This window comes from Montipora foliosa, chromosome 11 (assembly GCF_036669935.1).
Source record: "Montipora foliosa isolate CH-2021 chromosome 11, ASM3666993v2, whole genome shotgun sequence".
In the NCBI taxonomy this organism is placed as follows: Eukaryota; Metazoa; Cnidaria; class Anthozoa; order Scleractinia; family Acroporidae; genus Montipora; species Montipora foliosa.
This window is the reverse complement of record NC_090879.1, coordinates 41,217,049-41,229,559: the sequence shown is the minus strand read 5'-3', so window position 1 is coordinate 41,229,559 and position 12,511 is coordinate 41,217,049. Positions and strand designations below refer to the sequence as shown.

At 40.4% G+C, this 12,511-nt stretch overlaps 1 protein-coding gene across 1 annotated transcript; it reads left to right on the top strand.

Moving 5' to 3' along the window:
- Window positions 1–566: 566 nt before the first annotated feature.
- Window positions 567–2,054, top strand: LOC137977125 (chromatin assembly factor 1 subunit A-B-like). Its single transcript, XM_068824401.1, has one exon. The coding sequence runs from the start codon at window positions 567–569 to the stop codon at window positions 2,052–2,054; it is 1,488 nt and encodes a 495-aa protein (XP_068680502.1).
- Window positions 2,055–12,511: the final 10,457 nt, after the last annotated feature.

Sequence of the window (12,511 nt, the reverse complement as noted above, 5' to 3'; positions counted from 1 at the left end):
CGAACTAGCAGGCAAGGGAAAAATCCCGTATTTAACAGTGGCTGAAGAGTATAAGCTGGCTGACTGGTTGGTTGAGAGATCGAAGCGTGGTTTTGGCCTTTCTGTCAGTGAATTTCTCGACTCTGTACAAAAGTTCATTGAAAAGGACAAAAGAGAAACTCCATTTCAAAGGAACCGCCCCGGCAGAAAATGGTATAGAGGGTTCATTAAGAGAAACCCGAAAATCAGATTGAGAAATGCCCGTCCGCTAGACAAAAAGCGCGCTAAAATATCGGCTGCAGACTTGGACATCTGGGTCACTGAGTATGCGCAGTTTCTGAGAGAACATGGACTTGTCAACCGTCGCGATGAAACTGGATTTGACTTGCAAGGGAAGGCAGGAAAAGTTCTTGGACCAGCGGCACCTAAAAGCCAACCACATCGAGTAGTGACTGGGTCAAAGGAGCACATCACGGTTCTGCCTTGCTGCTGGGCAGTGGATACCCCCTTACTTTCTCTTCTCAGGAAAGCGTGTGCCCAATACGCACAATCTGTTGGACGGAGGAGTACCTGGCAGTGAATTTTCCATGACTGAGAAAGGGTATATCGATGCTGCCACATTTTACATGTGGCTGGCTAACCACTTTATACCAAATTTACCATCCCCCAGGCCCGTTGTCCTTCTGGTTGACAGTGCAGATGCTCACATTGATTTGCAGACGTTTGAACTTGCCAAGGAGAATCAGGTGCATATTTTTGCCCTGTTAAAGAATGCCACCCACCTTGTGCAACCTGCAGACGTTGGTCTCTTCAGTTCGATGAAGCAGACATGGTATAAAAATGTCAGGCTCTTCTCCAAGAAACACCCTAATACGGACATTACTAATAAGAAGTTTTGCAGTGTCTTCAAATCCACTTGGGATGAAGTAATGCGTCCATCGACACTTTCAGATGCATTTAGGAAGTCTGGAATTTATCCTGTTTGCCGAGACCAGATCACTAATGACCAAGTAAGATCATCCCTAGTCTATTCCTGCAGTGACCAAAGCACACATACTCCTTTGTATCAGGCGTCAGAAGTTTCCCTACCCAAGCAAAGTGTGTTTACAGACACAACGGTTGCTCCATTGGCAACCTCCATTGGCAGCATTGCTGTGAGTGTTTTGTCTTCCCCAGGGAAAAGAACATCTCTTGCCTCCACATGCACTCCTTTGTCCCAGGACTGCGAGCCTTCACTGCCTCATCAAAATGTTCTTTTAAAAACAACGGGCAATGTGTCTCACCAATCAGATCAACCAAAACAAAGTGCCTATTCCGACACATTTGATGCACTGGAATCTGTTTTAGAAACTCCAGTAAAGGTGAAGTACAAGCACAGGTTGGACGAAGGCTACGACTTGGACGGCAGCCCCACATTAATTACTTGGAAAAAGCTGCGTACTGCCGCGTCAACTGTTCAGTCCTTACCAAATGAATTAGAAATACCAGAGCAACCGCTTTCTACTTCTGCCCCTTGGCCAAATGCAACTTTGGCGTCATCCTCTTCAGTTTCCCCAGTACTTGAGGAAATAATCATCTACCCTACCGCGCGCGAAAGTAGCAATGTGAAACGCAAAAATGTGAAAAGAACCCTTCCGAACTTTTTAACCGGTGAAACTTCAATGAAAATTATGCTGGATGCAAAATTAAAAAAAGCGAGGGAACTTGCAGCTAAGCAGAAGAAATTGAGGGAAAGGGAAGAGAAGAAGGAAGCGAAAAGAAGAGAACAAGAAGCAAAAAAGTGGGAAGTTCAAGAAAAAAAGGAAAAGAAAAAAACAGAAAAGGCAGCCAGAAAGAAAAGGAACGCTGGGGCGCGAAATAAGTGTACAAGTAATGGAAGGAAATGGAGAAGATCGCTTCCCCAAAATAACGACAAAGTATGCTGGCAAGAGTATTCTTCTTCCGATGACGAGAATTTGCCATGGGTTATGTGTGACCACTGCCAACTTTGGATGCACATTGATTGCATACCAGTTGGAGTCGATCAAACTCCAATTGACAATGAGGAACAATTTTTTTGTCACGACTGTTGTTGACTGAAGCCCGTTAACATTTCATATGCGAAAACAAAAGTCAATGACTGTTCAAGCTATCTTTTTGTCTGCTGATGAAGTCGGATGAACTCTCCGCAGTTTATTTCCACAAAATTGAAATCGTTATTAGAGTTGATGCCAGCGCTGTTTGCTTGTTGGACTTCATAATTTTTCTATTTAACAAAATCATCGTTTGAAAAGCAGTCGCGGTTACAACAGTGGTAAAGAGAAAGTTTGGAAACTTTGGATTATTGAACTACAGCATCTTGTGACTGAACGAGACTTCTGTTTGCTAGTCTAGATTTCCTCTTTATTCAGTAAAGTGTTGTGTTAGTTGCATTAAAACCTCATTCATACAAATTTTCGTCCAACATTTATCAGTGTAAGTAAGAAATTCATATCAATAAAATCATTGATCAACTTGGATGTATTTTTTTCAAACACATTATTTTATTCAATTATTGAAGGTAAGGATGTTACAAAAGTTGCCAGTCCTCAGGTTATTTCTATGAAAATCAGTGTTTAATTAAACACGTAGATTCCCAATCAACGACCATAAAACGATCTACCGACACATTCATTTGCAGCAATCCAGCTTCAAAATGAGGAAAGTGATAATTTCTAATGCTGTCATTAAGGGCTAACATGAATTTCAAATCCGCCCTCCACCTTTACTGTGTCTACAAGTTACCAAAGAGTATGGTAATAAACATGATAAAAATGCCTGTTTGGTCTGGGTCCCGGAGTTAGAGTCTATACCACGGGAGATGTGGAATATAGTAACAGACGCCAAAAGGGGAGAAGTTGTGGAAACTGTAGCAGGACTACCCATTGGACGGGTACCTCGAGGATTGTCATCCTGTTTTTGGGAGCTTTTGAGTTCTCCTAACATGGCTTCAATTGAATGGTAAGATAAGACTGTAGCTGAGATACACCGCAGGGGTCTTTACATCCCACATCCAACTAACATTAATTTAACTCTCGGGCGTCTGTTTGGCCTTTATTTTTGCGCATCATATACAACATTCCATGGTATTTGTTTTTACATCGAAGACCATTAATTGTTTCAATGTTTTACATATCCGAAAAAGCAATTTGATCAAGGTGCTATAAAAACAAAATTACAAGACAAAAGCTAAAGTGCTAGTCACCAAAGTGTAAAATTATATCCTATTAGTAATTTGTTAATAGTTATAAATTGTTTATTTGTGAAGCAGCAAAAATAAAAATCCGAAATGAAACTGGGGCGAATGTTGGTTTCTAAAAGAGAATTTGTTACTCTTCTTAAGCAAACAGGCTGGAGACCCCTGTCAGAGTTTTCCTCCATGGCCAGCACCGCAGTCACCTGGAGGAGGTGCGGTTATTCTGTACTCCTTCATCATCACTGTTTCAGAAGACGGACGACTGGACGTACTGGATAAACTTCAGTCAGCATTAAATAGCATGGACGAAAAATCTGTTATGAAAATAACTATTTCTTAAATAATAAACACTGTGTTTCCAGATTTATTCACCTGTATTTTACGTCCAAAGATTCAAAGTAATATTGAAAGTTAAAAGAAACAAAGCAAAAGAAATTGGCTTGGGAGGGAGATCGTTGTCCAAAAAGAAAACACATTTAATTTTCACTCGCAATGACTCCTATCGAAACTTTTGCTTAGATATATCAAGGAAAATAAAGATTAACTAAAATTTGTCAAAATTCTCATTCTTGTGACGATTTACGAATACTTTTTGTGCTGTTTACATGACTCGCGGACCAAGGACCACATTCGCACCCCAAGGGCCTGCGAGCTTGGTCACCTTTTTTTGGAATTACGAGGAAAATTTCACTGCTTGGAACTTGCCAATTTAAGATTATTGCAAGAAACATAAAAGCTATCTTCAGGGAAAATTTCAGCTCGTTACGTGTTGATGCAGGTAAGATATTCAAGAATACAACTTTTATTCGCGGACCAAGGGCCACATACTGTACTTCTTGTTCTTTTCCCCAGGAGAAATGAACATCTTTTCTTGTGAGTCTCCTGAGAGGTTCTGATACTGTCGCGAGATAAGGGATGAACCTCGCACAGAAGTTCACTAGACGTAAGAAGCTACATACTTCTGCTGCTGACTCTGGTTGTCTGGCTTCTGTGACTGCTTCAACTTTCGCTTGGGATGGTCCTATCCCTTCTGCGGAAAGTAAGTGACCCATAAACTCAAGCTCAGACATGTGAAATTTGCACTTCTCTTTGTTCAGCGTTAGGCCTCTGTTCTGGATTCTCTTCATGGCCTCTTCAAGTCGCTTGTCATGGTCTTCTGTTGTTTGACCATGCACAATAATGTCATCATGTATGTTTCTCACACCATCACAGCCTTCGCATCGCCAAATTCACAGTATTCTGCCTTTCACGAAGCCTTGTGATAAACTGATCGACACTTTCAGTAGGTAACTGAGCCATAGTCCGAAATAGGTGTCTCTCGCAGGGAACATTGACTTGGGGCGTGAAGTATTGATCGAGTTGTTCCATCGCTACTGTGTAAATGGTTTCACCTTTGCCAGGTTCTCGAGCTTCCGGAAACGTATAGTAAACATCTTGCATTTGTGGTCCTCCACAGTGAAGTAGAAGAGCTTTCTTTTGTGTTGCGTTTTGCACTCCTTTTCCAACGACGAAAAATTCGAATGATTGCTTCCATTTCTTCCATCGTGCTCCAACAGTTGTAGGATCCCAGTGAATATCAAGGTTAGATATTCCACCTAAATCAGTGGTAATTGCGACAGCCATTCTCAAACTACAATACAGATCATTCAATCAGTGTTTATTCTCGTCGCCAGTTGTTGTATCCTGCCCAGATGGTTTGGATTTAACCAGTAAACACTCGGATTAAACCAATGCACATTTACTCAACAGTTTAATGGCGGACAACGTGTTTGTAAGCAACCTCGTGCACGCATGCGCCAATGGGTAATACACCACAAGTCCAGAAACTCGATGGCATCCTTCTTGGTTTTGGAAATGCTACTGAGAGGGTATTTATCTGCTGTTTAATTTGATTATTTTTAGGGGTCTTTTGATCTCAAATGACTTGTTAGTTGAAGAAAAGTCACAATACAACAACTATTCTTAATGATGCCTTAATTTGTGTGGATAAATTCATTGTGGAGACAAGTTAAGCTATTAATTTGTTGAATTATAATAATTATATAACAATTTATATTTTTGTCTTTTGCTTGCAGTCTCTTTAGATTAAAAGAATTGACAAAAATTGTTTGAAATCAGCAGATACTTTGTCATTTTTTTCCAAGCGCTTCTAGTGTGTATTTTGATTATAGTTCTGCAAACTCTGGTCTGCAGTTGTTTATTCACATCAAAGATTTGTCGTTTTGAGGATTGCTGTCACTAGGGAGACCTACCGTACCATCATGGATGACATGGGTTCTGACCTCTTAGATCGTGTGAGGAAGAACATAGCTGTTGGCCTTGAACCACGAATTGTGTTTGATAATCTGGATTTCAAAATTTTAGTCAATATAATTCTAACAAATCACAGGAATTCAGATCATCATTGGATTGCTCACTTTCTGACATTCGATATAGAGTGTCCTCACCGAACCTTGATGACTCCAAGCCACAGGTGCGCAGGTGGACAACGTTAAGGACTTCGAGAACATAGAGTACCTACTAAACAAGGAAGAATTGGAGAAACTTAGAAGTGATTTCATTGTGCTTGTTGCTCGTGTTTTAAAGGAATTCTTGAAGTTAATGGAAGCACTCGGAGACATTATACCAAAACACATCTCTTACAGGTGTCTTTACAGTAATTGCCATTATTTAGACAAAATATTATATTCAATTATTTTTCCTAGTTTTCTTACAGCTGAGATTCATGTTTAACTTGTTGCCTTTAGATTTTAAGGTAATGTGGCACCAACAGAAATGTTTGACTGTAACTTGTACCCAATAAATGTGTCAAGTGTGTTTTTGTCACACAGCCCTGGTATATCCATGGGCATGAATGAAGGTTGCCTCTTTGGTCTCTATTTAATCTAACTATTTGTGTACTCATGACCAACTTATGAACAGTAAAGTTGATAGAAGATTGAAAGGTCCCATGCAAGGTTCCCTTCCTTTTTATATCCATTCCCACAACCCATGACAGGTACAGTACATCTGTCAACACTATGCAGGGGGGTTGGGGGATGGTGGTCAGTGTCAGAGATAATCATTCCAGGTTCTTTCCCATAACGTCAGTGACATTGCTATAAGCATGCACTGCAGTAGATAAATTTCAGACAAGCAGAATTCCAAACAAAAGCAGCACTTACTCACGGCAGCATTAGAGATTATATCAATTGAAGTTAATAATAAGGCTAACTTTGTTGATTTCAGATATGCAACTGAAATGAAAGAGAAGTCGATCATCATTGGTTTGCCTGTGGTTGCTTTTAACCAGTCAAAACATTCTGATGTTTACAGTTATCTTCAGTATGTGCAAAAACTTCTCATTGACATCTACAAACCAGAGGTAGAGTTCAAAAGAACAGTCATAACGAACATGTATATTTTAATCCTTGTTTTACACTCAATTCTGCTAATCACTTACAGTCTCCTTTAAGCATGAGAGCTACATTTGTTTACAACATTTATCAGTTTATAAACAATGAAAAGTAACCATATAAATGATTTCACATTTACTGTATTTTCTCGTTTAAACACCGGGTCAAAACTGCTAATTTTTAAATGAACGCCAGGGCTTTGTTCGAGGTACTGGCGTTTATTTGCATCAAGCCAACAAGTACAGATATTCACTAGAAAAGCACTGCTATGACACCTACTGTACGGTATACTGCTTTTGTTATTTTAATAAATGCTTAACGAGCAAGTCTGGCGTAACATTAACTGCGATGTACATGCTGTACAACAAAACAAAATTGAGAATATATAGCAATGTACACGTTCCTGTTATTATGACTGATGCACTCTCTTTCTTTTGTTGTAGTGCTCGCTGTCATTAAAATCACGAGGATCCCTCCAGCGTTTGTTCGTTAGTTGTTTTAGCCTTGTCAAGCTCTGTAGGTCTGTAGGTTTCCTGTCTGACTTTAGCTGAAACTTTCCCTCCATGTTTTACAAAGAAGCAAAGAGTGGATGAGAGCTCTATAGGGATGTGTCTGACATGCATATTGTTGTTATCAGGTCCATGCTCACGGTACACGGCCATCGCACAAGGGTCGTACTTGTTGTTTTCCTCATGGCCTTCTCCTATCGCAATATCCTTCCAGTGTTTTCCGGTAACGTGGTACCCTCGCACACAGCAATCAAATTCAAATGTTTTCTCGGTTTCTTGATTTGCCATACGTATAATAGCGATACAATATGAAGGATAAAGCCAAATACCTGAGATCCTTGGGTTACTACGTGACTTCTGAAGGTACCCGAGAATAAACCAACAAAACAGAAATTGTATTCTATTTTTAGGTCGGTGTCGGATGACATCTGGGAAAATTCAGTTGTAAGGTTTTATAACCCATTTTAAAACTAGTAATTCCTAATCGACGTAACCACAACGTCTAAGGAAATTCCGAGACAATCTGACCCAACGGCGCAAACTTCTCTCGCAATGAACTTGTTAATTTCCCAACGTTCAAAGTTCACAATTTCTTTGACAAGTACAAAATGAAATTGCCAAGTTCGTAGCAAACTTCGGAAACCGCTTGTCAAAAGTTTTGTGAAACGCACTGTAACATGCGTAGCACTGGCATAGAATTACAGCGTGTACGAGCAATTCGATTTTTTTCAATCATTCTTGAGATCATGAACAGCGAAGGTATCAACAATCTTCCAGTGGATCCATTCAAGACAATGATCATTCGTGTGTGCAGAGCAGTAAAGCAAGTGGAAAGTGAAAGAAACGACACAGCTACTGTATAAGCAAAAAACTCGAAGCGATTGCTTATGCAGAAAGTAACGGCAAGGAAGCCGCAGCGTGGCTGGTGTCAAATGGTGCCAAAAGAAAGCGGAGCTTGAGACTTCAGCAAACCCAATGAAAAGAAGACTACATGGTGGTGGTAGAAAGCCTCTTTCCACTGAGCTTGAGGATAGAGTGCTCGAGTGGATCCATGATATGAGAGCACGTGGTCAGTGCGTTTTCAGGCGGGCCACAAGCAAGAAAGGAGAGATCATTTGGTGTGAACTCAAGTCATCGAAAGGAACCGATGTCACTGCTGGTCCTGACGACAATGAGGAAATATCCCAACAAGACTTTAAAGCAAGTAATGGCTGGGTAGTTTGCTTTATGAACAGGCATGGATTAACTTTGCGTAAATGTACCTCTCTTGCACAGCATGATCCTGGCAACCTTATTGATCGCGTGATAAGTTTCATTCTTAACGTGAGGTGCAAATTTCACACAAAGCAGTATGCAATGGCAAATGTAATTGCCATGGATGAAACACTGATCTGGCTAGATATGCCAAGTGCTACTACTGTGAATGAGGCTGGAGCATCAAGTGTCACCATAAGGTCAACTGGACATGAAAAAGACACTGTTTGCCTAGCAGCCAAGGCAAATGAGCAAAAACTTAAGCCATTCATTGTTTTCAAAGGTGGAAAAAGAGATTTAAAGAAAATGAATGAAGACAGGTAATTATCCGGAAAATGTGTTATTCGCACCTCAGCCAATGGCTGGATGAAGCCTGACGGAAGAATGGATTCAGTATGTTGTCGGCCGCCTCTCGTTTGCTCTGAGGCTTCTTGTCTGGGACACATACAAATGCCACATGACGAATGGAGTCAAAGAAGCCCTACAACAGGCTAGCGTTGATGCAGCGTTGGTTCTTGGCGGGTGCATGAAATACATCCAAGCTCCCAACGTGTCCTGGAACAAGCCCTTTAAGAATCTGTGCCAAATAGCTTACGATGACTGGATGGCAGAAACCAAGCACGAAATTACTCCAGCGGGTCGCATTGCGGCACCTTCAAGGCGCAGCTGTGTTGAGAGAATATTAGCGGCCTGGGAAAGCCTCCCAAGTGACATTATCAAGAAGAGTTTTGAAGTGTGTGCAATCTCGCTACCCATTAACGGATCGGAAGATGACAAAATCCACTGTTTTCAGAAAGAAGGCCCACTAAGCAATGGGAGGGAGGTGTTTACTGAAAGGACCGCAGCATTTTACGCTGCACTGGTACAAGGTGCTCCCGTAGATGAAAACGACCCATCCTCGGATCTAGAGCCGGACATTTTTGAAGAAGAACGTAATGAGATTGTTGTCCACAAACATTAGCCAATTAGATCACAAACATTATTGCGAACGTTTGTTGATACAAACATAAAGGACCTTGGCGACATTGCCATTTTTAAACTTCAAACGTTTTGTTCTGTTTGCATAAATACTGATTACAATATACACGTGCCGTATGTAATGCCGTATGTAATACAGGGACATTATGTCAGGTCGGGTCCAAGGGAGAAATCGTCCTGCCTTGACAAAGTGCGCACAGATCTCAAAGAATGTGAAATAATACATCAACCTAAAAATGATAAAAATTTTACTTCATTAATAAACGCCGGGTCCCTGAGGCCAAGTTTTAAATAAACGCCGGGGCGTTAAATCGAGAAAATACGGTAATTATACTATTTCATAAAAGAATAATAGATCAAGTGCCAGGGTAATCTATTTTAGAAAATTATTACATTTATTTCATGTATTTTTATGAAATGCTTGCTATTGACTGCATGATTAGTGATATTTCATTAGAAAGGAAAATGGAATGTGCAGCACATAATACTAAATGTAAATTTAACTGTAGGACCAGCTTGGACCACTAAATACAGATGCAGATGTCATTTTAAGGAATGTCAAACTGCCACTTGTTGGGTACCTCCTTGGAAGGGAGCGTGCTTCTGGTGCTAAGAAAACCAGACTAGGATGTGACAGTCCATCAGAGAGGTTTCAAAACATTGTTAAAGCCCCTGCACTTTGGCACACAAAGCAGTCATTTCTTGGTGTGAGTAAATTACACAAAGTTTTTTTAAAGAATTTGCTAAATAAAACAATATTCCCAGTTCCATCTTAAAGGAGTGAGTACACCACAGTTTTACACACGCAAAATAAACATTTCAAGCTCAGTACAATGTTGTCATGTTGAGTTCCTGTACAACGCAGACATCTTTTTAATTAAAATTGTGCAATATCCAGACTTATTTTGACCAGTGTATTATATTTTCCATTTTTGCCACCTTTTGTATTTAAAAAAAGTGACGCTATTTTCATGGTTAGTTTAAATCAAATGAATAGAATGCACTTCACTCAGTAAAATTAATTTCAATGTTGCAGGTACTTCCAAATGGAATTCTCAAGGGATCCAAAACTTTTCAGGCCTATTTTGGGTGCCGAATTGCCTCTGCATTCTGTATGTTATAAGAAAAGGCATTTCTAAGGATGAAATCTTGACATTGATTGGATTGGGTCTGTAAAAAATATGTCTGTGTCTGAAATTCTTTTTATAGTAGTGCGCATGTATAAAGCACAGATCAGTTCACACTGCAGTTACTGTATCTCTGATACCTTACTTCAGGTTTAATATTGCATCACAGACAAGTGAAATGTTGCAACTTGAAATATTATCAATTTTATAAAATAAAATATTAAAGAGTTGATATTCTAAATTCTAAAGGCAGTAGTTGTTTGATTTTGTTTTCCTTCTGTACTGCTGAACAATTTATTTGGGAGCAACTTTATGAGCCAACAGCCACAGGTGGACGAGACCAAGGAACCCTGTATCACTTAAGACAGCACTTCAAGTTAGTCAATGTGCCACAGAGTATAAAAAAGAACTACTCTGCTTGTGAAGCCCTAATGCTCTCAGCTACAAAGGCATACCTATGCAATGCTTTATGACTTGGTTGCAAATTTCCAGGCCTATCCCTCGGTATTTTAGCGAAATTAAGAGCCAGAAGGAGCCATCAGCAAATATGGGCACCTTACATCTTGGAAAATTTGTTGATCAATTTGTCATGACCGAGTTTGACATTGAAAAATCTTGGCTTGAACAACTAGACCAACGAAGGCAGCAAAGGCCGCAAGGTGGGAATACCAGTACAACAGAACAAGCAGAAAGTGGAATGAAATGTTAGAGATGAAACAAACCAAGGTATTATTAAAATGTTGTTTTCTAACAAGAGCCATTGTCATACTGCTACAAAGATCTCCTGCAGATTTCAAAGTTCTAGGGCTTGGTAAGGTTGTCAGCCTGCAGGGGACCCAAGCACCCAATGATCATGCCCCAGTGTATGTGGTCTCGATTGAATCCTGTGCCACTGGCATTCGGGTGCCAGGCCAAGTTGTGCTTTGGCCACTTGCAATGTTGGCCCCGTATACACCTTGTACCACTGAACAAGGACAGCACAGCAGAAATGTTCTTTCTAGTATTCCCTCTGGCAGCCAAGATGACCGACCATTTAATTACAGCCTCCAGGTTTTACAACTTGGAGTGATGTTAATGCAATTGAACGATACAGAGCGTGAGGGAGATGGTGATCGTAGTCTAATCAATTGGAAAATGTTGATGCTGTACTTTCGCTGCAGGCCAAGGGGTACAAAATATGCCTATGAGGCAATGCGATGTATCACATGTGTAAAAGCATTGTACTCAGAGAAGACCTCTCACAGAATATTGCATGGGCAAGAGGAGGTGAAGGGAATAATTATGCAAACGATCTCAAAATGGAGCACTGCATCCAAGAAACAATCAATGAGAGCAATGCAAGGGAACAAAACTCTCAAGGCAGTTCCATCCTATGCTCAAAAGGAGTTCTGTATGCATTTTGACAAGGAGTGTGACATAACACCAGATTTAAGTCAACACACCCATACCTGTACTACAGAGGATATAAGAGCAATGATATCAATTCTCCAGAATAACAAGCCATTCGAGTTTCAAGCAGGGAGACCACTGCATTCATTTCCTCACATCTCAAAAAGCCCACTAGACAAACTGGATGTCAGCCTTCTCCAAATTTTCCGCGATTTCAATTTCTGCGGCCAAGACAAACTTATTTTCACCATGGATATTACATCTCTGTACACAGTCATTCCCAATAGCGAAGGTCTTCAAGCACTTAAACACTTTTCAATCAATGCACTGTCAAAGAACCAAGCTCGGAAACTCTCCTCTGCCTTGCCGAACTAGTTTTAACGCTTAATTGTTTTTCATTCGCCGGCAACTATTACAAACAAATTAATGGTGTAGCGATGGGCACAAGAATGGGACCTAGCTATGCCAATCTTTTTGTAGGATATGTTGAACACCAATTTTTTAATCAGTACAACGGCCCCAAACCGGAACTCTACGGCCGCTACATCAACGGTTGTATTGGCGCTATTTCATCCAGCAGAGAAGAACTGGATCATTTTATAACCTCCGTCAATTCTTTTCATTCGGCTCTTAAATATACCTGGGAAATTTTGGAAACTTCATTGG